The sequence below is a fragment of the Phycodurus eques genome, chromosome 20 (assembly GCF_024500275.1).
Source record: "Phycodurus eques isolate BA_2022a chromosome 20, UOR_Pequ_1.1, whole genome shotgun sequence".
NCBI classification, from domain to species: domain Eukaryota; kingdom Metazoa; phylum Chordata; class Actinopteri; order Syngnathiformes; family Syngnathidae; genus Phycodurus; species Phycodurus eques.
In genome coordinates, this window is record NC_084544.1 from 8,142,911 (window position 1) to 8,169,745 (window position 26,835).

General features: G+C 40.2%; 1 protein-coding gene across 1 annotated transcript in view; it reads right to left on the reverse strand.

Moving 5' to 3' along the window:
* The window catches only part of csmd3b (CUB and Sushi multiple domains 3b), a 315,636-nt gene that overhangs the window by 26,364 nt on the left and 262,437 nt on the right, over positions 1-26,835 (reverse strand). Inside the window, exons 43-58 of the mRNA XM_061664276.1 lie at positions 26,390-26,599; positions 24,532-24,720; positions 23,706-23,883; positions 20,192-20,337; positions 16,406-16,486; positions 15,334-15,447; positions 15,064-15,252; positions 14,398-14,544; positions 11,828-12,016; positions 10,212-10,397; positions 9,941-10,135; positions 9,084-9,257; positions 5,311-5,484; positions 1,891-2,064; positions 1,457-1,642; positions 798-971 (exon numbers count right to left, since the gene is read on the reverse strand). Of these exons, the coding sequence (XP_061520260.1) occupies positions 798-971; positions 1,457-1,642; positions 1,891-2,064; positions 5,311-5,484; positions 9,084-9,257; positions 9,941-10,135; positions 10,212-10,397; positions 11,828-12,016; positions 14,398-14,544; positions 15,064-15,252; positions 15,334-15,447; positions 16,406-16,486; positions 20,192-20,337; positions 23,706-23,883; positions 24,532-24,720; positions 26,390-26,599 (2,706 nt within the window). The remainder of the gene's footprint in view (positions 1-797; positions 972-1,456; positions 1,643-1,890; positions 2,065-5,310; positions 5,485-9,083; positions 9,258-9,940; positions 10,136-10,211; positions 10,398-11,827; positions 12,017-14,397; positions 14,545-15,063; positions 15,253-15,333; positions 15,448-16,405; positions 16,487-20,191; positions 20,338-23,705; positions 23,884-24,531; positions 24,721-26,389; positions 26,600-26,835) is intronic.

The window sequence follows — 26,835 nt, forward strand, 5'->3', positions numbered from 1 at the left end:
TCATTGTATTGTGTTTTTATTTATGTTTAACACAACAAGAAAAATATGAAACTAAAAAGACAATTGCAAAATAACTAAGTGTTAATGCTGTCAATATTTTTGAGACAATTCAAGCCATAATATTAAGAAAAAAGTAAAAAAAAAAAAAAAAAAAGTAAAAAAGTGATTTTATTACATGAAAAAAGTCAATACAAACCCACGGCTACATTAGGAGAAAAAAGTCCGAATTTTATGACAATAATATTGTCATGTTTTTGCGAGATCCTCAATGTCTTCATCCTCGTGCAGGGATAATTCATAATAAATGCTTTTTGTATTACTTTTTTCTTGTTTGAGGACTGCATACTCAGGCCTGATACATGCTGTGTAATGTATATATCACAGAGAGTCCCCGCCATATCGTGGTTCAACTTTTGCACCCCTACTAGCTACATTGGAGATTTTTAAGTGACATTTTTTATGGGCTTTTATAGCATAACAGGCCAGTCTGAATTTAAAATTGCCTACCTTCAGTGTAGTAGTACAGTATCTTGTGCTGCAACATGCGGAGAAAATATAAACCTGTGTGTTGTATGCTCTGTTTGTACACAACGTGTTGCTGATCCATGTGTGTTAAAAAAGTAGTTGTTCGAAGGTTTGTAACTACTGTGACATCAATGCTAATTTCAGTTAGCATGTCCAAGGCGTTTCTCATTATATGTTGGTAGCGGACCTTCGTCCAGCCATACATCCAACTCCTTTCCATCTATTGGGCTGATGTACAGTATAGGCTGTGTGTACTATATTTCATTAATTACCTGAGCAGAAGGGCATGGGGGCGCTCCAAATCCCGTTGAGCTGACACATCCTGGACGACTCCCCCTTTAGCTGCCTCCCACCCAGACAGGAGTATCGAACTGTCGAACCGAACGTAAACTTATCTCCGCTCAGCATGCCGTTTGGGGGAGAGCCAGGGTGGCCACAGTCAACAACTGGAGAGAGAGAGAGAGAGAGAGAGAGAGAGAGAGAGAGAGAGAGAGAGAGAGAGAGAGAGAGAGAGAGAGGCTGTAAAGAAGCTGATTGATGGAGTCTAAATAAAAAATATGGCTGCAGGACACTGAGGATAACATTTCAATGATGGCAAGTGTCACCCCTTTGTCATTTTCCTCCCAGAAACAGAGCGTAAAGGCAATAAATTCACATGGGTTGTGTTAACTTTTGGCGTTGAGTAAAAACTAAAGGAGCAGGTGTTAGTATATTTGCTATCACCTGCATACACTCTTCCTGGGGCTTGAAATCCTTGAAGTGCATCTTTTAAATGCTTACATTTTTGCTTACATTTTTGCTAAAGTGCAATACATACATTGACATTTATCACAGTAAAACCTACAAAGCGGAACATTTGAGGGTAATGCTCTTTCCAGTTCCATAACTTTGATTGAATAATGGCGTATACTGCAAGTGCGTCATTCCTTACCTATACATTCGGGCAGCGGCTTGTCCCACTGTCCGGTGGGCTGACAGCTCAGCACGGGTGAGCCAAACAGATAGTAGCCTGGGTTGCAGTCGTAGAACACCACCGTGCCGAAGGTGAAATTGCCGTGCTCAATTTTGCTCTGTCGGATGGAGTTGGCCGGGATGCCTGGGTCCGAGCAGTTGACCACTACAAACACAAACAGACACACACAGACGAACGCATGTGTTATTTGGCATTAACCAGAGAGGCTCACTTCTCCTCCAAGTCTCCTACAAGCCTTAAAAAAAATGAGAAAGGCAAATAGAGTTGTTGATGGGTAAATCAAAAGGGTTAGGGTAAAATGAAGATGCTGGTTACGGTGACATACAATGGTTTATCCAAAATGTTGGTCATAAGTACAGTTAGGGGTGAATACACTCAACTTTTCTCCCCACCTTTACATGTCGGGGGCGGATGGCTCCACTGGCGGTTGGCCTGGCAGTGGGCACGAGCCGGCCCCTCCATCTCGTAGCCCCGGTTGCACACGAAGCTTACTACGTCATTAAGGTTGAAGCCGTTCCCCACCGTGCGGCCATAGATGGGGCTGCCCGGATGGCCGCAGCTGATGGCTAAAGGGGTGTGTGGGCGGGGCAAAACATAAGACAACATCTCCTCAAATAATGTAATTCCTCAAATAATAAGTTGCTGTAAGATTATAATGATCGACACTTTTACAAACAAACAGCTGAGACCATATGAACTCTGTTGCCAACCAACAGCAGCACCTACCAAGGTACCTAAACAGTCTGTGTGGAGTCTTACCATATGTCGTAAATAGGTTCCCTGCGCAGTGTGAAAATAATGTCTTATGTCATGTGGCGACGACAATTAGCATTGCAGTAGCATTCCGGTAGCAGTATAGTGTGGCTTCTCACTTCGTTGAAAATGATTTCCCTGCACAGTCTGAAAACTGATCTTTTTGCGTCCCAATAGACTGACGTGGCTTCTTCATAATCTCATGCCACTGTCCAGTGAATGTTTCGGGGAGTCACAATACTATGAGCCTGCATGTTAGACATTTTTATTTTTGTTTTAAAACTCCACTTTCCACCATATCAAAGACAATATTTTTAAACCGTTACTGTAATGACATGGTCATTCCAAAAAGCTATATGTCTCCATGTTTATGTTCTGCTAAACCTAAGCTGCCTCTTAAGACATTTTTATTATTGTTTCAAAATCCATTTTCCATTTTGTGCCAGAACAGATCCTTCAACCGCCGAAGGACCAAAGTACAGTAGGTATATCTTACTTCAGGATGTCCAAATAAAGCAAGCGACTAGCAGCAAGTGTAGTTGTTATGAAGACATGTTGATGATTCAGAAGCGTGCCATAAATGTTTGGGTTTTTCATTAAGCATTACTCCATTTTCGCCTTCGATTACATTGATTGATTTCTCGGCGAGAAAAACTAATTATACGGCGTGAGAAGCTGATGTCTGGAAGTACATAAAAAAGAGAAAGAAAAAAGGCTCACATGGCCCTGATTCATAGACATTCATCTCCTTCATCAGTACAGAGTGGCGGAGGGCCCCACAGGCAATTTACGGATGTCATTTCAGGATATATCGTCCCTTGCCACCCCCCTGGTGCTGGTTTTGAGTGTCCTGCTGTTTGGCGTGGTAATTATTCATCCCTTGGCTTGATTCAATGGGGCTGCTTAAAAAGTTTGAGTGCTGACCAGGCTATTTTTGACGTTCGCACGAGGAGACAGTCGGCAAAAGGAAGCGGAGGGGGATGGTGGGAAGGGGAAGGAAACGAGCGAAGAATGCTGACGAGAGAGGACGGGAGATACTGGGATGTTTTTTCTTTCAATTTAATCAGGGAGAATCAGAAGTTTGTGCGTACAAATTTCATTTGACATCATCAGACACGCACACGTGTGTTGCGTGTGCCACTATCTCCATTAATACGACATAATTTGTCTGCAAAAATTATTTTTGGCCCAGAGATTTCCCACATAAACAAGCTCAATAAAACTGTTACACTTAAGGACAAATTCATTTAACATTTCAAAATCATATTTGTTTACTTTTGGGTCATTTTTTTCGGTCGAAGCATGTCTTCCGAATTGTGGAAAATGATGAGTGGTCCCAAGGCCAAGGAAGGAGGTGAGGTTCCTGTATTATGATGATTATTTTGCCAAAACTTTAAATGCATGTGCACAGGCTGTTATTATAAAAGAAAAAGTACTGTTCGCTATTTATTCTTAATAACTCTCAACTGAGTGTGAGGCACAATAAATACTTCTATACACTATGCAAAAAAAGTGTTTGTTTGGAACTGTACCGAGAATACCGACGCGTTGATTTGGACCAGAGTCCATTTGCTGTGTTCTGAACTGAAAAATGAAAACAGACTAAAGGGTGCATGGCAAGTTGTTCCCTCAAGTCAAGTACCGTAATTTCTTGTGTATAATGCGCATTTTTCCCCCTCAAAATTGGTTCAAAGTCAATAGTGCGCATTATACATAGGTATAGGCGGAAATGGAAAAAAAAACTTTCACATTTTTTAAATGTATGCCGCTATCTAAAGGTTATAAAAAACCTGTCCACTTTCATTCCAATATGCCACCGCCACCTAGAGGTTATGAAAAAGGTGTAGCCTACACTTTCATTCCAATATGGCAGGGGAACGTATGACTGCATATATGTGCAGTTGTGCTCGTAGGTTTACATACCCTGGCAGAAATTGTGAAATATCTTTTTCTAAATACGACTGATGACCGAACAACATGCATCCTTAATTTCTTTATGGTTATGGTTTGTTTAATGATAATGCTTTTCTTAAATGCTTGACAGTTTAATTTGACTCACATTAAAATAATATTAAGTGCGTTTCGCTTAGCCCTTCATGTTTTCTTTGAAGTATTGTACCCATCTTACAAAGTCTGCATGGGTAAGCAAACATATGAGCACAACTGTGTGTTTTTTCATTTACTAAATAAAAGTAGGGATGTGAATTTCAAAATCAGAGCAAGTAAATAAAAAGAAAGTATTACATGTTCCAATAAAGTGCTTAACTTCAGAATAATTATTTGAAAAAACTAACAAAATACAGACAATACTTCATGTTTTGATAATATGGGGAGAAGCAAAATCATGCATTGTAAAAATGCATTATACATAGGTAGAAGGGATTTCCAGAATTTTGAGGTCAACCTTCGGGGTGCGTATTATACATGGGTGCACATTATACACAAGAAATCATGGTACATTGTATGACAATGGTATGTACTATATGGTGTACCTTAGTGAGTGTTCAAGCACCCCATGAGGATGTTTCTTATGAAACAGATTGAACATAACGTGTTTATAAAGCGCCGGCACGGTGGGCCGACTGGTTAGCACATCTGGCTCACAGTTCTGACGACCAGAGTTCGAGTTTGTAAGGAGTTTGCATGTTCTCCCCGTGCGTGCGTGCGTGGGTTTTCTCCAGGCACTCCGGTTCCCTCCCACATTCCAAAAACATGCATGATAGGTTGATTGAGGACTCTAAATTGCTCTTACATGTGTGCGCAAATGGTTGTTTGTTTATATGTGCCCTGCGATTGGCTGGCGACCAGTCCAGGGTGTACCCCGCCTCTCGCCCGAAGTTAGCTGGGATAGGCTCCAGCACGCCCGCGACCCTTGTGAGGATAAAGCGGTACAGAAAATGGATGGATGGATGTTTATAAAGCCTCTGCTGTGGGTTCAATGTTTGCATAGCCGTGTGTCGTCTTAAGAGCTCGGCGCCCATTCGGCTCAAAAGGTTGTCATGGAGACAGAGCCTCCGAGGAGCTTGATGAGGTTCATCAATTGTTTCTTTTTTCCTTACGTATGCAGATGGGAAGCTGCCCCGACCACTGGTTGTCCTGGAGACAAATCCGAACCGATGAGCCTATGAGCCGGAAGCCGGGCAGGCACTGGTACACCACTGTGTCGCGGTAACCAAAGTTCTCCCCAATCACTTGGCCGTTGACGATGCCCTCGGGGATGCCGCAGTGACCAGCTGCAACACAAACACACCCACACACAAACACACACACACAACTAAATTCAAGGCTTATTTGCCGTGACATTAGGGAACAGGGATTCCAGGCTGCTATGACTTTAGAACAGGGATGGCAAACCCACGGACTGTAGCGTAGCGTAGCGTGCCATAGTGTAGCATAGCATTGGTTGCGAGTACCTGGGGCGAGTCATACCTATCGGTACATAAAACAGTACTCTACGGACCATGTGAATAAAACGCTTGATCTTATTCAGAAGAAATCTTCATTGTTTTTATAATGGAGTGCTTTGCAGACCCCATGTCCGTTGTTCCTTAAGGGCCACCTATGTTTTTGTGGAAGCGAGCCAACAAATCATTAGCTTTTGCACGAAGGCATAATAATAGAGCATTTATATATAATAGAGAATTTATTTTGCCCCTGCCTTCCAGACACACCTCACCGAAGCGGGACATTGTTTATAGTGCCTGTTTGGTTTTGGTTTTGCACATTTTGATTGGCCAACTTACACTGGCTCCCAGACCACTTGAAATGTGACTTTAAGTTTTGTTACTTTATAAAATACTACATGGCTTAGCACGTTCCTATCTTGCTGACTATGTGGTGCCTTATGTTCCATCCCGAGCCTTATGCTTGCAACATGCTGGTCTTTTGGCGACTTAGAGAACTAAAAAGAAGTCAACACGTTCTAGATCAATCTCTATTTTTGACTCGAGTACTATGGAATGCCCTACCTGTGGAAATTAGAGCGGCTACCTCTGTAGAAATATTAAAATCTCAACTTGAGACTTATTTCTTAGTATTAGTAGTTAATGCATATGGTTGCAACTTGACCTCTGAAATAAATGGCGAAAGGGCTGGGAATCAAGCAGACAAAAACGTAGAGGAGGGAGAGGGTGCGAGGCAGACAATGCTTTTTTTTTTTTTTTTTTAGAGCCAGAGCCACCGCTACCTGGCCCATCGTACAATGCATTCCTCAATTCAGATTGGAGAGGAACTGTTAGAAAAAGTCCCAAAACATTTCAACCACAAATGTTCACTTCATAAAATGAAAGATTGCATCCCATTTTTACAGATGTGACATCAATGGCAGGGCCGTATCGTGAACTAGAGGTTAGCACATCTGCTTCACAGTTCTGAGGTTCTGTGCTTGAATCTCTGCATGTTCTGTCTGTGCTTGCGTGGGTTGTCTGCGGGTACTCTGACTTCCTCTCACATTTCAAAATCATGCATGTTAGATTCATTTAAGACTATTATTAGTCTATTAAGTAATCCATTTTCCAGAGTGAATATGAATTTTTTTTCTGTCTATACGTACCCTGCAATTAGGCTGTGACCAGTCTAGGGTGTACCCCACATCTAGCCTAAAGTCAGGTGTGATAGGCTCCAGCTCACCCATGACCCTAATGACAACAAGCGCAAAAGAAAATTGATGAATGGACTAAAACTGAATGGTTGGTTGGCTACCCCTGATTTAGAAGCTGTAGCCTCTCTGCAAGCCATCAACACGCAGCACAAATCTAATGTCAAAGAGTACAAAACAAGCCTTCTACTTTTGCAAACTAGTAGGGACTCCGTCAAAAATCGCAATTATTTATCAGTTTAAAAAGACTCAGCTGGTCAATTGGCCCGCAAGCATTACCACAGATGCTCCGCAGTCCTTTGTGTTGCTTCCAAAAGGCGAAAAAAAAGGAGGCGCACATGTTCTTTTGAAGACGGGCTTGGCTAATTAGATTGATTGTTGTCCTTTTCAACTCCTGCGATCACATTTGCTTCAGTGACACGTGTGGCAGCAAATGAAAGATGATGAAATACATTGTTTACAAAGGAATTCTTGCAGTCAAATTTGATGATTGTGATGTGTTGATTTGAATGATTGGCGCCAACTTCACTTGCCATTTGCTCTGTATAATAACTAATAATTTCACATGTGTTTTGATCATGATTAAACATGAGAGTATTTGGGGAGGGGGGGTGCAAACCTGCAAACTTTGTCTGGATGTCAAATGGGGTGCGCAAGTCTAAGAAAGGCTGATCTAGGTGTTAACATGCTACCCACTAGAGTCCTAACTATGAAGCATGCCATCAAAAAATTGCTCTGCATTGCCTTCCCACACATTTTATGATGCACACATCCTTCAACACTCGAGAGCCATAAAGAAGAGAGAGCCCCAGCTGCTTCTACACTCATGCAGTTACGACTAGTCACCATTTCCCATTACCTTGTTTGGGAATTCCCAAACTGTGGCACATGGACCGCTCCAGGGGGTGTATAAAATTAAACGTAAAATGGCGGTACTGTATAATAACTAATAATGTATCAAGTGTTTTGATGATGATTTATAATATGCATCTTTACAAAATAAAAAGGTAACAATGGCACATTGCAACACGACAGAGCCACAATGATGAACTGTATAATATTACATCCCTATAGCTGCTACTATAGTGTGGTTCGGGGGTGTTAGCATTTCCTTTTATCCAGCCTAAACTTTGGTGCACACACCCTTCCAGGGGGTGAGTGAGATTGAAAGCGTAATAGTAGTTTGGTATAATAACTAATAATTTGTCATGTGTTTTGATCACGATTAAACAGGAAAGAGAGATTAAACATGAGTATTATCATGATTAATCATGATCAAAACACATGACAGATTATTAGCATCAATTCTGTCGGGACATCTATAAGGAGGTGCGCGGTTCGAAAAAAATCTGACACTAACTGTATTGACTATTAAAGGCCTAGCTCCTTCTTTACGCATAGAGTTATGAATAATTAGTATTTCTAAACTGTGATGCACAGACACCTCCAGTGGTTGTATGGAATTTAAAAAAACTGTAATAGCAGTTTGATATAATAAATAATTATTTGCAATGTGTTTTGATTGTGATTCAACACCAGGGGGTTGGGAATGGTGCAAGAACTCTGGTGGGATATCAAAGGGGGTGTTGAAGCTTTTATTTATTAAAAAAAAAAAAAAAAAAAAAAAAAAACAATTGGGAAACATTGCACCTTGCAACACTCGAGAGCAGTAAAGTTTGTGGAATATTTTCAGAAAGTCAGGCAAATGTGAACTTGGCCTGAACACGGTCTCTAATCTGCAAATAAACATTACATCCAGAGTCGAATCACGTAAAACACTTTCAAGTCACCCCCCCCCCCCCCCACACACACCTTGTCTCTTCGAGTAGGCGGTACAAGCGAAAACCACCAAGGACAAGGGAGCGCTTTCCTTCGAGGTAAATTCAATTCTTTTTATTTATCTTTAGCTAAGCCTTTTTCATAATGGAAAATAAAAACACGTATTGAATCCAAATGCTGTTTATGAGACACCAAACAGCTCTTCGGTGCCATAACATCTGTCAGTGCCTAGCATAGTTGTTTCTTTTGTTGTCGTACGGCAGAAAGAAAGGTTTTCTTGTGAGGTCAAGGCGAGAATGAAGCAGCTGTGAAGCAGATGAATGGGGGGGGGGGTCATCTCGGTTCCCTTTAATACCCGTCCTCATTAGACAGCCGAGAAACATACAACTTGCTCTCAAAAGAAAGGGAGAGCTTCCTGTAGTTGTGATGTACTAATTAGCGTTTACATCTACGTACCTAAACAGCGCGACTCGGTTCCGCTCCACAGCCCAGATGACAGGCACTCCCTCACGGCTGAGCCCACCAGCATGAAGCCGGCGTCGCAGGCGAAGATGGCTGTCGCCCCGAAGGTCGTCTGCGTGCCGATCTTCTTGCCGCTAGGTGGGGACGGCAGCTCGCCGCAGGAGATGACTGACAAAGACAATGCGCAAATACAGTATAAGCAATCGCTGCAGGAAAAAAATCGGAAAGACACAGTCAGATGTAAGCCAGTATTTCTGCAGGGTACATTAGTTTACCCTGGACCCTACTGGGGTGCAGCTTACCTGTATTTTAACTTACTAACCACTACCCTCAACCCGAACTCTAAAAGAAACCCTCACCATAACTTCACTAGTTTTAGACAGAGATGCAGACAAAAAATAAGCATTTCAACACTCGGAGATAGCTTTTATCCATTACCCTCACATTTATGACCCCTATGCACAAATAGGTGTAAATAAATGGAAGACTTAAAACCAAACAATTAGATGTAAGACTTGCCACAAACCATAAAGCATGGGCCTGGAGAGTAACAGGTGTTTAAACAGTGGACCCGACTGGGCTCAACGAAAATTATTAGATGGATCCATATTTGAAATATGTATTTTTATGAAAATATATAATTTTTTCTTTTTAAATAAATATTTTCTTGAAGAAAAGTCTGACTTCCAAGGATCCCAAGCCTCCTTTTCTTTATTTAAATTTCACATCAACCCTAACGCTTAACTAAAACCCCTAACTACTAACCTCACCCCCAAACCTAAATGACAGCCTAACACTAAACCCAACCCCAACTGTAACCATAATCCAAAGCCTAAAACACGACGACTCACTCTGACAGTGCGGTCTCTCGTTATTCCAGCTCCACACGCCATTGGGGAGGCACTTGATGTGAGCGGGTCCTAAGCGGTGGTAGCCCGGGTCGCAGGTGAACACGATGCGGGTCCTGTACTCATAGTGCGAGCCGTTCACGATCCTCCAACGGCCGTGATCCAGTGAGAAGGAGCCGATGCTGGGGCACACCACCACTACACCAGAGAGACCAATGGATAAACGTATCGGAACGAACGGCGGTTGTGCCGATAGGGTTTTTGATGCACCAACCTGAGCACCGTGGTATTTTGTTGTGGTTGCTCCATGTCCCGTCGGGCTGGCAGATGGCGGACGTCAGCTCTTTGCTGGAGAGCCTGTAACCGTCGTTGCAGAAGTACGAGACTCGAGTTCCCACCGAGTAGTCAGCTGTTAAAACGCCACCGTTTGTCGGCGCCTTGGGGGCTCCGCACGACACAGCTTGGGGAGGACAGAAAGACACGCACACACACAAACAGACAGTGGTTCAGATGTGGACTTAATGCCCCGTTTACATCTTTCAAGGATGCTGGTTTGATGTGTTCTTTGGTTGGGATGAAAACAGATGGTACAGGACGACTACAATGAGAGTTTGCATTCTGTTCTCAGATGACGTACAGTGAGATGTGCTATTTATGTACATTTTAATCACATCAGAATTGAAATTGAAGTTTCTTAGTTGGCTAAAAAACATTTTTTTTTTTTTATTTAAGTGTGAATGCCTTACCATACTGATTCTATTTTGTTTTTTTAAATTTGAGTATAGGCCTAAATTTGATTTTGGTTTAATTTTCTTGTGTGTTTATCACTTATAAAATGTTTTGAATTATTTTAGTTTTTATTCCATGTGTATCTATTTAGGTACTACATATTAATAAATAGTTGCATTTTTTAAAATTTACCTTTAATTATTAAGTTGTTATTATCATTACGTTATTATGAAGTATTACCCGTTTTTATCATAAATTATTACTTAATAATTCATAGTCTGACTTAAAGTTATAGTTTACCGTTTTCAAAAATAAAATAAAATAAAATAAAATACTTTTTGTCATATATAGAACGTTAAAACTGTCTGTATGACCTGACAGTAGAATATTATGATCGTTTGAAAAATCATCCCTCTGTGGCCCGATCTAATGCTCTAATTGATTTACAACTTACCGTGGCGCACCAGGAACAGCGTATCAGATACGATAAAAGGCGTGACCGACAGATGTCAATCGTTTGCATGCACACAACCACAGGCACACGCAGCGCGTGTGACACGCCAGCCTCACTGTCTGTACATCCAGCACCCTCTTGCAGACTTTTTTATTTTGGTTTTTATTTGGCTTTTCAATTCCTTTATTTTACACAATTCTAATTCTTTGTGTATTGTTCTTCCAAAATAATTTAAAATGACAATATAATGGAAAGCATAAGGAAGTTATTGTACTATATTTGATTAATATTACATTTTTTAATTTCATTCCACTTCATTGTGTTCATTGTGTTTCATTTTATCATATACTAATTCCTTTTTTATTCATTTATTACTTCTTTTTAAATTAATTTACGTTGTGACATTTGTTAATTATTTGTGTATTGTTCTTCCAAAGGTATTTAAAATGCTAATATGGTGTTTCCCTGCTATATCGTAATTCATCATTAGTGCCCCCCGCTATATCGCAGATTTCTAAGCAATAATTTTTTTATGTGTTTTTACAGTACTCACCCAAGTCTGAATTTAGAGTTGTGCGCCTGCAGTGTAGTACCATGTACATGCCAGGCAGCACCGAGGTCTAATGGAAGAGATGCAGCATGTTCTCTCACTCACACACACACACCCGCACACACACAGACGCACGTGCACACACACATACACACACCTTGGCACGCGGGCACTGGCGAGTCCCAGGCGTGGTGGCCGAGTGGCGTACGGCGGCAGGTGGCGGTGGCATTGCCGACCAGGCGATAGCCGCGGTCGCACGCCCAGCGCACCACGCTGTTGACGTGGCCGCCGGTCTGCGATGAGATGGAGCCGTGCAGCGGCGAGTCCGGCGTGGAGCAGTACAGTGCTACACAGAACAATTCCGAAAAGCGACATTTTGAGTTGAAGTCACGTGATGAGAATGACTGACAAGAAGGCGGTTTAAAAAAAGGCAAGAATGTTACTTAAATGTTAATGTTACTGCTAAAAACCTGGAAGCTTATTATCATTAACATTATGACATTGCAATGACGCTAATATGCTAACTGCTAAATGATGCGTAAGACTTTCAGTTGGACTATCAGATCTTTGCTGGCCCTGTTTGATCTTATTGTAGTTTAAACAAGTCCCTTTTTATTTTCATGTTCTTTATCAGGGGTTATGGAGCTAAACAATTAGTTGTTGTTTTTTTGCAATTAAAACATATTTCACCTCAGTGACTGTGTGATTTCCAACCTAAACAAGATCTTATTTGCATCATCTCGGCTCTGAAGCCTCCTAAGGGGCCACTAACTTCATAAACAGCTCAAGATCATAGTGGGGAAAACAATTAAAATGCTTGACTTCAAGTTTCTCTACGGGTTGCATAGCCTGAAGCTTCCTGGAGGGCAGCTTACTTTTATTTAGAAGGAAGTTCACTCACTAACAAAAAACCTTCACAGTAACCCTAACCCTAAATCATGAACCCCTAACATTAACCCTAACCTAGAACCCTACCCAATACCCAAGATTAACCCCAATTGAAACCCAGTCACTAACCTCAACCTGAAAGACCATGAACAGTTGAATTCAGAGACTTGTTTGTGAATACATTATACACACTCGCCACACTGCACTATTTGCATATCTGTTGTTGACCAATACTGGCCAGTCATGCCAGAGTAGCATCTGATCCATTTGCACACTGATTGAGGAGTATCTGCAACATTTGCACAACCAACATTTTCCCAGATTATCGCACTACTTGTCACTTTAAACCGCATACACTCCTTGAAGTCTCGGTGCCCTTTGCACAATGGGCATTGCACCAGACTATTGCAATATTAGTCATTCGAACTGCTCTAAGTGCTAGAGGACATCTTTTTGCACAATTGTCAAAAAAAATAAAAAAAATAAATGTACCGGGATTACCAGATAACCAGCAACCCTTTACTGCTCAGTGACTGTTTTTTTTTTTTGTCAATTTCTTTATGTCTCAAAAGTGTTCTCTGTCAATTGACTGTCTGTTGTTGCACTAGAGCGGTTCCAACTACCGGAGACAAATGCCTTGTGTGTTTTTTGGACATACTTGGCAAATAAAGATGATTCTGATTCTGACATGTTTGAAGTTAATTGCTGAAAACGTGCAAATATTGTACTCAATTGGGGAGATAGTAGCGTTAAACTGCTTTTCACCTTTTGTCGCCTCGTTCTCGCAGGATGGAAAAGCCCCGCGACAGCCCGGTGGATTACATACCAGCCACCGGAGTTTTTAAGCGGATATATTTTTACGGCTCACACATGTAGTTATGTGTAGGCATAAAAAACATACTAGACGACGTAGCATCCATTTTTCCAGGTCTTAGTAGTTGAATTTGATTGACAGTTGAGCGGGGCGGGGTGTCAGCGCATTCAGTTTATTTACTGTACTTGGCCATTTTTTTATTATTCAAATTTGCAATGGTTGTTAACAAGACTTTTCTAAGTGGTGTGTCAAATTTATAAGACATTTACTTTGACTTTACAGGAACTTTAACCATAAAAAAAAAACTTCAAACGAAACCCTAACTGCCACCCCTAACCTAAACTGTATCCTAATCCCAACCTCTAACCCTTAACCAGAAAATTTAGAAGCTAACAGAGGAAAAAAAAGGCTGCATTTTTATATACATGATGTACCTTATATTTGCACATGAAAATCTGACATTTTATGCAAATAATTGAGTTCAAACTAATTATTCTCTGTTGTACAAGAGTTACCGAGCGAGAACGTCATCGACATCTGCTCTGACTGTCATTCATCACGTACCATAGCAGGAATTCAAAGGTCGGAGGAACAAAGCAGGTCCTACAATTATCATTTTCTCCTTCACTGTCAAAAAACTTCCTTGAATAAAACCGAATTACACGGGCAAGGGTCCTCAGCAGACAAAAAGTTCTCATCCAACTGTCCAAAAACAGGGACCATCTGTGCTCAGCAGGCTTCATTTGGACGGAGAGCGACCGTTACACAATGTATTCAACTGCTTGAGAGGCAGTCAGAAGTGAGGTTTATGTGCTCAAGTTATTTTTAATTGTCAGATTGTTGGTTTATGCGTTGAATTTCCGAACATATCTGACAATAACATTTCTCTTGGGAACCATTTTGGGCCCTGATCCTCAGTTTGGGAACTATTCATCCTTCTGTCTGCCTCTTAGCTTATTTGCCATGCAATACGATAAAGCTAATTAGTAGTAAGATAAAGTCGGGATACATACTTTGGTACTCACCAACATAGCAAATTCTGAAGCCCCTCTTGTTGGTGCCGTGGTCCGACGACCAGCGCACCAGGAACTGGTGCCCAGAGGTGGTGATGTTGAAGGGCGTCGGTAGGTCTCCACTCAGCGTGGCCAACGTTGGGTCGTTAACCGACGGACCTGGGGTGTGGAAGAGGGGGAGAGGCTTGATAAACTTCTTTATATGCAGAGATGTCCCATTGGGGGTACAAAGTGGCAAGCACTAATATACATGTTCATCAAATTAAAGTAGGTGGGAGTTCAAATAAATTTCTCTAAATGTTGGAAATATTTGGTATAAAAAAATAGTATGAGATAGTATAAGAGTGAATAACAATTCATCATATTTCTAAGACATTTTTGGATGATTAGATGTTGATGGAATGCCATAATGTTGAAAAACAAGCCCATTACCGCCCTGCAGAGAAATTAAACAAAACACTAATGCGAACCCAGGAGACGGACCTTTACCCAAAGCACCAAATATAACCCCCTAACCTTAACCCTGAAACCTACCCTAACCTAACTCTGAATCCACAAATCTCCACAAAGTGCAGGGCTATATCATGTCCGAAGACTTAAGTCCATAGGATGTCAATGCAGCCATGTTTAGATTAGTTTATTTACATGATATTTTAAGTTTATTGAACTTTATTTTACCATCAAAAATTTCCAACACGTCAAACTCTCTCTCCGTGTGGAAGCTTTCAAAAGTGATGGTGACATTGTAGCCCTTCTCCACGCTGATGCTCCACGAGCACATCTGCAGGTTAGGATAGCTCTCAGGCCAACCCGGACTCAGGATGACACCCGACGAGTCATATCGCACGTCATGGGCGGGGCATTGGACTGTAGACAAAAAAACAAAAATGTAGTATTTTTTATTTCAATGTTCTCATAGGCGTGGTATTTCAAATTCCACACAGAGACCTTGGCATGTTGGAGGCGGTGCGTCCATCTGTAGCCGCTCTCCCAGGCGGCAGGTGAGAATGTCACTGCCGACCAATGAGAATCCAGGATGGCACCTGTAGCTAATGATGTCACCTAAAAGCCAATAGGATGCAACGTTAAGGCAGTGTGAAGAAGGCGATGACATCATGTACATTTAACTTTATTCATACAGTACAGTCACTGGCCACTTCATTAGGTACACCTACACAACAGAAAACTAACATTCTCTGTAGTTTGTAGTGGTGTACAACTACACTGTTTCATACCCAGAATTTTAGGGAAAATGAGCCTAAAAACTGTGGGAAAAATGTGTGAGAACCCAAATGTAACTCATTATAGCTCAGTAAAGGTCGACTGTTAATGTTAACCATTAACATAAGCCGCTAACTTCCTAGATGATGACGAACTATTTTATTTTTCATTACTTTTTTTCTACGACAAATGTGAAAAAGCACTTGTCGACTGCTATTTTTTGCTGCAAGCATTACAAGCCGAATTGGTAAGCCCCAGCTGACAATTTATTTATTTATTTTTTATTAAAACATGAATTAAATGTTTGTAATTAATTTCCTTGTCAACTGCTCGTTATTCACTAGCATTATCCTCTAAACTCATTAGTCACCAAATGACTTCAACCAAATCTAGAATTAGTAAAATTTCCACTAGATACAACTGTAAGGTAGCGTGTTTTATTGAATTGCCGTTTTTAGGTTGTGAACTTGTTGTTACACTTATATGACAATCAAGAATGGAAAAAAATAGATACGTGAGTTGCATCTTTTTAGTGGTTGACTTCTTTTTATACAAAAATAAGAATACAGTTGAATGAATACCTCTCTGACGAAAACTGAACATTGTTCTCTTTTTAACGGCAGAAGGTTTTAATACAGCTTGTGCCAGCATACTGCTGTCGCCCAGCCAGTTATTTGTGCGTCTCCTTTGAAAATAAATTGTCTTCTGTGGACTTCAGAGTGTCTCGTTTACACCCTGCCATCAAAGTGACATGTCTGGAGGCGGCGAAAACGAATGGACAGACGGACGGATGGCTCACCTATCTCCAACTCGCCGTCCTCCATCAGCATGTCAGCGTTGGGCACCTCCGCAGGGGGCTGGCAGACCCTTAATTGGTAGGCTGCAAGATGGATGACACACACCAACGGAAAGGGGAGCAAAAAGGAAAACGTATGAATGTAGAAGGCACCGTACAGCTCAAACGCACCATTTATTTTGCTTTATGCTTTACTTAACCTTCCGATTGAACTCCTTATGTGCGTGTGGTTAGGTCAGCAAAGAAGCATGAGTGGCCACACAAATACACTGCCTGTCTTGAATCATAAAAGGCAAGAGCCACCAGGCTGAGGGAATGTAATCGATATGACTGCCTGACCATAGATCACTTAGTAACTCAACGAGCGAGCGGGAGAGGGAGAAAATACAGAGAGCGCTGTAAGTTAGGATGAAATTGACGATGAAAATGAGACCTGCCAATAAGTATCTGCTGCCCTCGTGCATATAAAAAGCATGCAGATTTATCTATGCACTATTTATGTGTGTGCATGAGATCCCTAAAAACAGCCATAGAGCTCACTAACCTCCAAAAACATTTTCATCTACGCTTCTTTGTCAAGCGCTGACCTTGTGGAGTTAAGTTTAGCGTTCTATGGCAAGTCATCAAAGTTTGCCGCCATGCTCTACCCACACGCAAAGGTTTCGCAATTTAGGGTGGCCCATTTGTCTTGTTTACGTGGTTCAAATTTGGTAGCAGTAAGACAAAATGTCGGTCATTTTAGTTTTTGAAGGACCCAGGGTAATGGCCGACAAGGCTCTAAAATGGCTGCTTCAAAACAAAATGGCAGCCTTTCAGTATTTTTTCGGGTATGGGACCTTGCTTATTCTTTCTGTGCCTTCTCATGATACTGCAGATATGGTTATTAAATTTTATGCAGCTAAGTGAAACTACCTTCGAGGGATCAAATTTGGTTGAAGTCTGACAAAATCTCACGGTTAAGATCATCTTTGAAGGACCCCTGGACAATGCCAATATGACTCTAAAATGGCAGCTTCAAGCCAAAATGGATTCGTTCCAATGTCTTTTTGAGTATGGGTTCTTGAGACATGAGGTGGATCGAGGTTGTAGGCCGACTTATGATAAAAACAAACAAACAAACAAACAAATACATAAATAAATAAAGCAAAGCAAAATTTCTCGGTCAAGTTTTTTTTTTTTTGAAGGATCCCTGGAAATGACCAAATCAAATGGCAGACTTCCTGTGTCTTTTCAGGCATAGGCTCTTGATTCTTTTTTGTCGGTCTACTATTTATAGACATGGCCATTAACTTTCATGTTACTGAGTGAACCTGGCTTTCAGGGCTTAAATTTGGTGGCAGTTGACAACATTTGTTGGACAACTTACGCTTTCAAGAATCCTTGGAAATGAAGATGAAAAAATTACCCCAAAATGATAATTTAAAACAAAAATGGCAGGCTTCTTGTATCTTTTCTGGCATGGCTTATTCCAACCTTTGAATTGAATGCAGTTAAGTCAAAATGGCTTTGGGGGCTGAATCCTGAAAAAATTCTGAAAGTTGCTATTGAGCACATTTTGAAGAGAAAAAAGAAATTTCAGTCACTCACTGGTCAAACCATTTGGTACACCTGTACAATCTGAAGTATGTATGACTATTAAGTGCACCTTCACCTCTTGCACATTAACACTAACAAGCAGTGTCCTAGTTTTTATCCAACTGCAAGGCACAGTATATATCCACCAATGAGCTCAAAGAAAAACCTCAAAACGCTCCACCATATGGGACTGATCTTGTTTTCGACAGCTATAACCTGCCAGCACGTTTCATTAAGAGCCTGACATCTGTGTGAAAAAGTGTAAAAACTATAAAATACACTTGCATGGAGGAGCGATGAACAGAAAACTCTGGAAAGACACAAATGATACAACTGCAAGGAGAGGACGGGAGATTATCATGTGTAGTATATGTATGAATGTGTGTGTGTGTGTACCTGCATCTCTGTGTGTTTGTGTAAGTGTGTGTGCATGCGTGAGTGTGTGTGTATGCCCACGCGCCAGTGTGTGAAAAACTGTGCTGTGAATGATAAACAGAGTCAGTAACGTCACAAGAAATTAGTGTTTAATTAAAAATTACGCCCCAAAAGGCAACTTTTGCGGAGGAAGGAAAAGCAGCATCATATCTATCTCAGAGATAAATGGAATGCCACAAGAAACTTTTAGTTTCAAATTGTGTTGAATGTGGTCCTCGAGCAAGAAAACCACCACTTGTTGACAGTATCTTAATTGTTAATTGTGCCCTCTCATGGCCGAGCTTTCTGCCTAAACGGGCAGTCAAGGATATTACAAGTAGATACACGGGGACGCAGGCAATGTTTGGGTGAGCTTTTCAAATGTAAGGAAAAACTAAATTCACTGTAAAAACTTGGTATCAGCCAGACGTTGGGGACCAACTAGTTTTCTGCTTAAACGGGAAGTCGATGACATAAGTAGATATGCAGAGAGTCAAGCAAGGTTTTGGTAACATTTTGAACCTAGGGTAAAAATTTTCTTGGCAACAGCCAAAAAAGGCACTAGTAATTCCGGCCTACAGTAAGTAGTGTGCTGCCTAAACAGGCAGTCAATGATATTACAAATAGACTTGCAGAGGGCATGGCGATGTTTGTTTGAGGAAACACTTTGAATTGGGGGGGGAAAGGTGAGTTGACCTGGACAAAATATAACATAATGAATAAAGTGGATGTAACTCAGGCGCAACTAGTTTTTTGCTAATGGGCAGTCAAAGCTATAACAAATTTATATGCAGAGAACAACAGGGAGTGTGTTTGGGTAACTTTTTGCATGTAAGGAAAAACAGGATTTCTCTACTTGGGAAAACCAGAGGAAGGCACAAGTAATTCTAAAATAGTTTTCTGCCTAAATGGGAAGTCAAATACTTAGATATGCAGAACAAGAAGAACATTTTAAATGTACTTGGAAACAGCCCAAGGAAGGCACAAGTTACCAAATGTATGTAGTAAAGCACAACAGTTACTCCGTTACAGTGAATTATTTTGGACAAATTGCACTTGTTAGAGTCATCATCACTGGTGATCACTCAAAACAAGTATCGAGTATCCTGTTGGTGGATTTGGTTATGTGTAGGTGTTCACGTGGCTGTAATGGTCGATGCTGGTCCACAGTCTCCTTTATAATGGTGGCATACTTGTACATTTGTAGAGAGTGAGATGCAGTTTCTTTGTGGAATGAAGGGAAAACATGTATTTGACTTGAAAACAATCAGAATAAGGTACAGTGAACACAATTCCGTTCCAGCTAGTTGTCTTCCTAAACGGGCTGTAAATGATATTAGAAGTATATATGCAGAAAGGGAAGCAGAATTAGTTTGGGAGAAATTTGTAGTTTAAGGGGCAAAAACTCATTTCACAACTGGGAACAGCCATAAGACAGTGCAAGTAAATGTAGCCCAGTTTTATTTTAGTTTTCTGCCTTAACGGGCAGTCAAGGATATGAGAAAAATACCGGTATATGGAGGAAAAGAGGCAAAGTTTGCTGTCATAAATAGGCTCTGCAGTTATGAAAAAAGTGCATTTCACTACTTGTTAACAACTAGCAGATGGCACAAGTGATTCAGACCTGGCTAAGTTTCGATCTACCCTAACTTTAAATTGTTCTTTTTAGAGCCATGCTTCAACCCTCTCTTCCTACAAGAGGCACATCTTCAGGTAAACTAACAAGGATGAAACTGAATAATCCACAACATCAACAACAGGAAAACATCAAAGTAATCAACTAACGACATCATCGCTTACCGTGGTAGCTCAAAACAAAGAACCCAGCTCCGGAGAAGTCAGAGTGGAATTTGACGAGGATGATGTTGGAGGTGGAGTAGACCGACTCCAGAGCCGTGTTGCCGCTGAATTGGCCGATCTGAGGAGACGACTGGTCTGGGCCATCCCTGCAGTAAACAATACAGAAAACTCAGCTTCAACTTGGTTTGCAAAGTCTTCCCTGAATGTTGGGGGAGAGGACATGCAGTTATTGCCCTCATTAAGTGGTCATTTGTTGTCAGGAAATGGGCGAGAAAAGATAGTAGAAGAGGTTGGATAATATTTACGAGACAAAAGCTGGAAGCACTCCGCTAAAGATCAGGACAAAGTACCCTTGTGAGGATGTCGCCAAAGAACATACGTAAAGACAAGGTCCATGGACATTTTACTGTTATTTTCCTACTACGTAAAATAACCTTGGAAGGTTTGTTTGCTCAAAATCTATCATTGGCAGTAGCTAAACACCAAATACAAACTCGCTTGGAAGCAAGCATATTTTTTATGTCTCTTGATGACACGAGGGTTCAAATAGAATTGGCTCTGTCGCCAGCGTCGTGGGGACATTGGAGCTCATTAAGGTGTCGTTAGTTTAAAAGAATGACATGCCAAAGACCGTTGTGGATTTTTGGCTTGGGGCTTTTTCCTCATGCAACAACTACACAAATATCATTATGTTTCAAAGTAGAACATTTTTCTACACTTTTGATCTTGTAATACATGGTAACTCATTTTTTGTTCACTGCAAAGAGACTTTTCTTGGAAAATGTGATCATGTTATTCTGCGAGGTTAAAAGATGTTTTTCATTCTTTTGCTCAACTAGAGAGATAAATGCAGGCTGTAGATAAATCTATTTTTTTTTTATTATCTGTAAAATATTAGGAATTCCTAGTTACTATTACGGCTCAAAGAACCTTGGCTAGCTGAGCTAATAAGGCTAACTATATGCTCCTGGATGTACAGGTCTATTGCTTTCAATTTGTAATATTAAACAGGGCGCTATCTTAAAGCTTGCTAGGTAGCAGACTCATTAATTCATTGTTAACTTTATAGTCAAATGTCTAATTTAGAAGCATAGTTTGATCTGTCAAAAAATTATCTGCTTCAAGGTAAACGTATCAACTGTCAAATAATGGTATGCTGTTATTAGCTCAAAATGATAATGCTATGGTCTGACGCTAGCAAGACTAGCTAGAATGACTTTCAATTGGAAGCAGGTATCGTGAAAAGATGGGTGACGCAGCATTGCCAAGCCTTTTTGCCAATGCAGTCAAAGTTTGACAATTGAAAATTAAAAAAAAAAGTTTAAAAAAAAATAGCCCATGAAACACATTTGACTAATCAACATGAAATTTGGTGGACATGGGACGCCTGAAAAAGACTCAAGGACCCATGCGTGAAATTTAATGAATCATCCATTTTGGTTTAAAAGAGCCATTTCGGGAGAACTCCTGAGCGTAAAATGTCATTGGTGTCTAGGGAGATTATTTCCCACCGTAACCTCAGTCAGCACAACTACCAGACAGGAAGTAATCTGTTAACCGCCAGGCCCGTTGCGTAACACAACGAGCACCTCCCGTCGGGCTGCAGAGGTGGAATTTACCAACTGTCCGTGATTAAAAAGCATCATCATGACATCCCCCTTCCTCTGTTGTTTGAGCGACTCCGGATCAGGCTAATTACAAGTGACAAGCGGGGTGGGGGGAACACACCATCCCTTTCCCAGTGATCCACATTAGGAGTTCTCTCAGCCGGCCTCCGTTGTGGCTTTTAAACTGTGATGCATACCGTGAAGGGAGGATTCGGCATATACTGTATGATCGCTTCCGGTTTGAGACCAATTAGCAGTCAAACTCGACAGCCAGCATCTGGCTTCAGATCCGAGGAGGTTTGCTGTAAAAATGGCACTCCCGCCACGCAAACGGCACTCCCCGCCAAGAGGCGGTTTTATGGCAGCGGGCGTGATGATGCAAGTGTCAATGTGTTTCTCTGTGTGTGATTTCAGCAATTCATTCACACAAATGCAATTTTCATGAAGCCAAACACTCCCGGGAACATGGACTAGCTAATTGCAAGGCAACGCAGAACAGAAGTCAAACATTTTTAGTGATAGATTTTACAATTTTTCAATTTGGGATGTACACTACTCACAAAAAATTTTAGATAATGGGCTTTGGGGTGAAATTTCAGGATGAAGCTAAGATTCACGAACCTTTATCTTTACCTTCTTTGAACTTGTGAATGCACATGTCCAACTGTTCAGTGTTTGAGTACGTTTTGCACAAATTGCTGTTCTTTAACAAGGAGCTATTGTGAATTTTTTTTTTAAAAGGGAAAAGTGGCCACTGAGCTTAGAGTGTCATCAGCACATTGGAGCAGAGATATAGAGAAACTGGAAAAGTCACAGAAAGGCATTAAAGTGGACGTCCTTGGGGGGGAAAAAAAACAAACTAAAAAAGTGAATTTTCAGTTCAGCTCCTTTCATGAGATTTAGGGTAGTCTTGTTAAAACCTGCACAACTTTTGTCTTGTTTACAATCTGGTTTAAAGTTCTAAAAGTCAGAAAAAGTGATTTAAGGATTCACAGTTTAGGGTAGTCCTGTTTTATTATGGGATTTACAGTAGTCTCATCATACACTGTAGAGCTTTTCGTCGGTTTTACAGTAGTGTTATTTAAAGCTGTGGCGCTAGCTTGTTTTAGTTGCACAACTTTTGTGAAATTTATGGTAGTCACAGTCAAACCTTAACTTTTGACATTTTCTGGGGGGAGTTTTATGGTTGAGTTGTTTTGAAATGCGCAGCATTTGTGGATTTTATGCAAGTCTTGTTATAAGATGTGCAAAGTTTCCTGAGATTTATGGCAGTCTCACTTTAGGCTGGGCATCTTTTGTGGAATGTGCGGTAGTCTTATTTTAACCTGTGCAACTTTTGTAAGATTTACAATAATCTTCAACATGGTCAACCTCTCGTGTAGCTGTATTAAAGATGTGCCACTGTTGTGTCATTTATTGTAGTCGTTCTACGTTGCACAATTTTTGTGAGATTAATGGTAGTCAAATTTTCCATGGGCTGTACGATAGTCTTAATTTTCCCTGTGTTGTGAGATTTACAGTAGTCTTTCTTTAAGATGCACAACTTTTGCAGGATTTACAGAAGTCCTTTTTAAAGCTCTGCAGCTTTTTTGAGATTTATTTTATTCTTGTTTTCTGTTGCACAACTATTGTCAATTTTATGGCAGTTGCAGTCAAACTTTAACAGTAGCCTTGTATTGCATTTAAAATGCACAATTTTGGGGGAATTTACGGTTGTCCGTTTTTAGCCTGACATTTATGGTCATCTTTAAGATGCAAACAGACCAGCAAAGAAAAAGGTGCGTTAAAGTTCTTTAGTTATGATGCATCGTAACCGGACCACTTTCAATTTTATCTTAAGGGTTAACCCTAACCCTATATTAAACATAATAGCTGTGATGATTCCATGCAACAGAATGGCAACTTACCACACGGTGATGTAGTCATATATAGGCTCTGTGCTCAGCACTGTGAAGTTGATGTAGATCCCGTGTCCAGGTGGGACTCTCACGCTCCACACACAGTCCTGGAAGTTGGGGTATTCCTCAGGGTGACCGGGAGAGTAAATAGTTCCATTTAGTGAGGTGATGTTTCCACCACAAAGAGCTGTTAGGGGCGATAATAGCAAACATTATGGACATTTTAGTGTTATGACCACTGGGTAATACGCTTTCCTAAACTTTTTAAGCCACGCGCTACCTTCAATCTCATCAACATTTATATTTATTTCAAATTTTGCAGCTCCCCATTGGTGTTTAGCTGTATTACTGGTATTGTTTTACCATCACAACAGGGAATAATCGACATTAAGGGACATACAGTAAAAGCAGAAGTCCTCAAAATGGCCACTTGAACGGTACTTGGATAAAAGTCCTAATAAAATAAGACTATTATAGCTAGCTGATATTATTCTTCCTCTGCAATTAACTGCAGTTGTATCACAACACTCCTTTTAGTGCCTTTCCTAATAAATCTTTTTTATATATATATAAAGCTACAGGTCACACGCGCTTTTCCTAATTGCATTTTCCATTATTTCCACTTTTATTGCAGCGCTCCTCCATATCAAACAGTTTTAATAAAAATTGCGTTTGTCAGGTTTTGAATGGGAACCGCTATGCATATAAAACAGGTAGGGCTGAAAATTGAGATAACTGTAATGGAACGGATATTAATTACACTACTATTGCCACGGTTTTATGCACTTATTATCTAGTTAATAAGTCCTGTTTTTGTTTTTTTTTACCCCTTTACCTTCGCATCGTGGTAGCGGGTGGTTCCAGTTACGGCTAACGCCATGCAAACACGTCAGGGAAGCGTCCCCGATCAGGGAGTAGCCGGGAAGACACTCAAAGGACACTGTCATCCCCACACTGAAGTCAGTGCCGATCACGATGCCGTTACGGAAAGGTCGGGGGTCTGGGCAACTCTGCAGCTGGTAGGCTGTAAAAGATACAGGACCAATGCCAATTAGTTTGTGGAACCACATTTGGTCAACTAAACGAATACAATGTCTTATGATAAGACAGTAGAACGGTGTGGTTTCTTCCATCATGAAAGTCAATTATTATAGAAAAAAAAAGTATGTTAATAGCTGGCCTATAAAAGGATAAACATGCATAAGTCTGAAAAAAGATGTTTATATTCAAATTACACTAAATCCCAAATTTTAGGATTCTTGATTTTAACTATAATGTCTAAATATTATGACAATTACTTCACAATATTACGATACATAAAAAAAAGTCTACAAGAAAAAAGGCAGTGACAATTAACGTTGCAATATTGTTAGAAAAGTTACGAGAATACATTTTGGGAAAAAATAAATGTGTAGGTATAAGAATAACTATAACATGTAATTCCTTGAGAATATTGAGAGATGGTGTCACTTTGCAAAAAATTTTTAGATATTTTAAATTTTCAGATTTTAGCACACTATAAAGAAAGATCCATGAAAAAACTCTAAGGAGAGAATATTGTCATGTCATTATTTTAAATCAAACAAAAACCATTGAAAAATGGAGAAAAAGTTTTTAAAAAATGGTGCATGTGATGGTATCAGAGCTTGAATTGTGTCAAATTGTAGCCTTTCAATCTATGATCTCAACTAAAAAAATCAGGAGAGAAATACCAATTCTAAAATGTCACATTAGCGTGACTACTTCACTCCATCCTGTTTGCACAAGAACATCAAACTGAAGTCATGTTATGGAGTTGGTAATCATATATATTTTTTGACAGAATAACTCGCACATTAATCATGAGAAGCTTGAACAAATTGAATCTGTTTGTGCAAATTTTAAAGTTGGTAAAAAAAATAATATGTTCCTACGCCAGAGAGAATAAACAAAACTCATCATTGAATAGTCCCCCCCACACCCCCGTGGTTCATTATGCGCATAATTTCCGGCAGGCACGACCTGTTTTATTTTCAATGGCCCATATGAACATCTTCATTATTTTAGTCATCAGCCGCCCAGAAATTAAGTTATCGTGAAATAAATTGTATGAATTAAATAACCAGGTTTCTGAGTTGGCTGCGGTTTTGATCATCTGTGTTGTCTTTGACTAGTTAAAATCTAAATATGAGGATAAAGTCACAATATTGTGACAGAAATGTCCTGATTTTAAGTTGCTAAGGATGTAAGAGTATTACATACAATCATAAACTTAAACTGCTGTGAGAAAAAGTTATAAAAGTGGAAAAAAAAATCTTAATTTTATTTTTGATATTTTGTAATTTTAATGTCATGCATAAAGTCTGAATATTATGAGAGTTGTCATTGAGAATAGTCTTCATTTTATGATGGTAAAGTTTAAATGTAAATAAAATCGTACATTTGCGACAAATGGCAATAAAAGTCAATAGTCATTACAAGAATAAAGTGTAACTATAACGAGATAAAATAGAATAGAATTTTATCATGATAATCATAGTCATAATTGAACATGATGAACTACAATGACTTTTTTTCCCTAATAAAATGACAAAATCTTTGCGACTTTATTCACATGGAATAAAGACATTTTTTGTCGAAGATTTATGATACGTGACCTCCATGAGTTTCTCGTCTCTGATCAGCGGTGTGAACAAGACAGTGTATAATTTTACCCTGAAAGGTGATGTGGAAGCCTGGCTTATTCTGTGAGTAGTCGCTGTGGAAAAAGAAGCTGGTCTGGTGGGTGGTGCTGAACAGAGCTTTGGGAATGAGCGGACCGCTGAAGCGATCGATGACCGAGCCCGTCTCTAGGCTACCGCTGCGGATCTCCAGGTAGTCGTGGATGGCTTCCGTGGAAAAGTTGACAAACTGCAGATGAATGCCTTCGCAAATACAAACAAAACATAATGAGATTCACTACAGAGACCCAGGCATGACATGGGAAAAAAAATAATAATAATTACATGGATGTGTCTGCGTTTATAGTATATGTCGTGATGGGAGGGGTGGTTTCTTTTATATTTCCTGCTATTTTAATTGATTTATTTTATCTCTGTAAAGCACTTTGTGATGCATTTTAATGTATGAAAAGTCCTATTTAAATAAAATTAAATTTTAT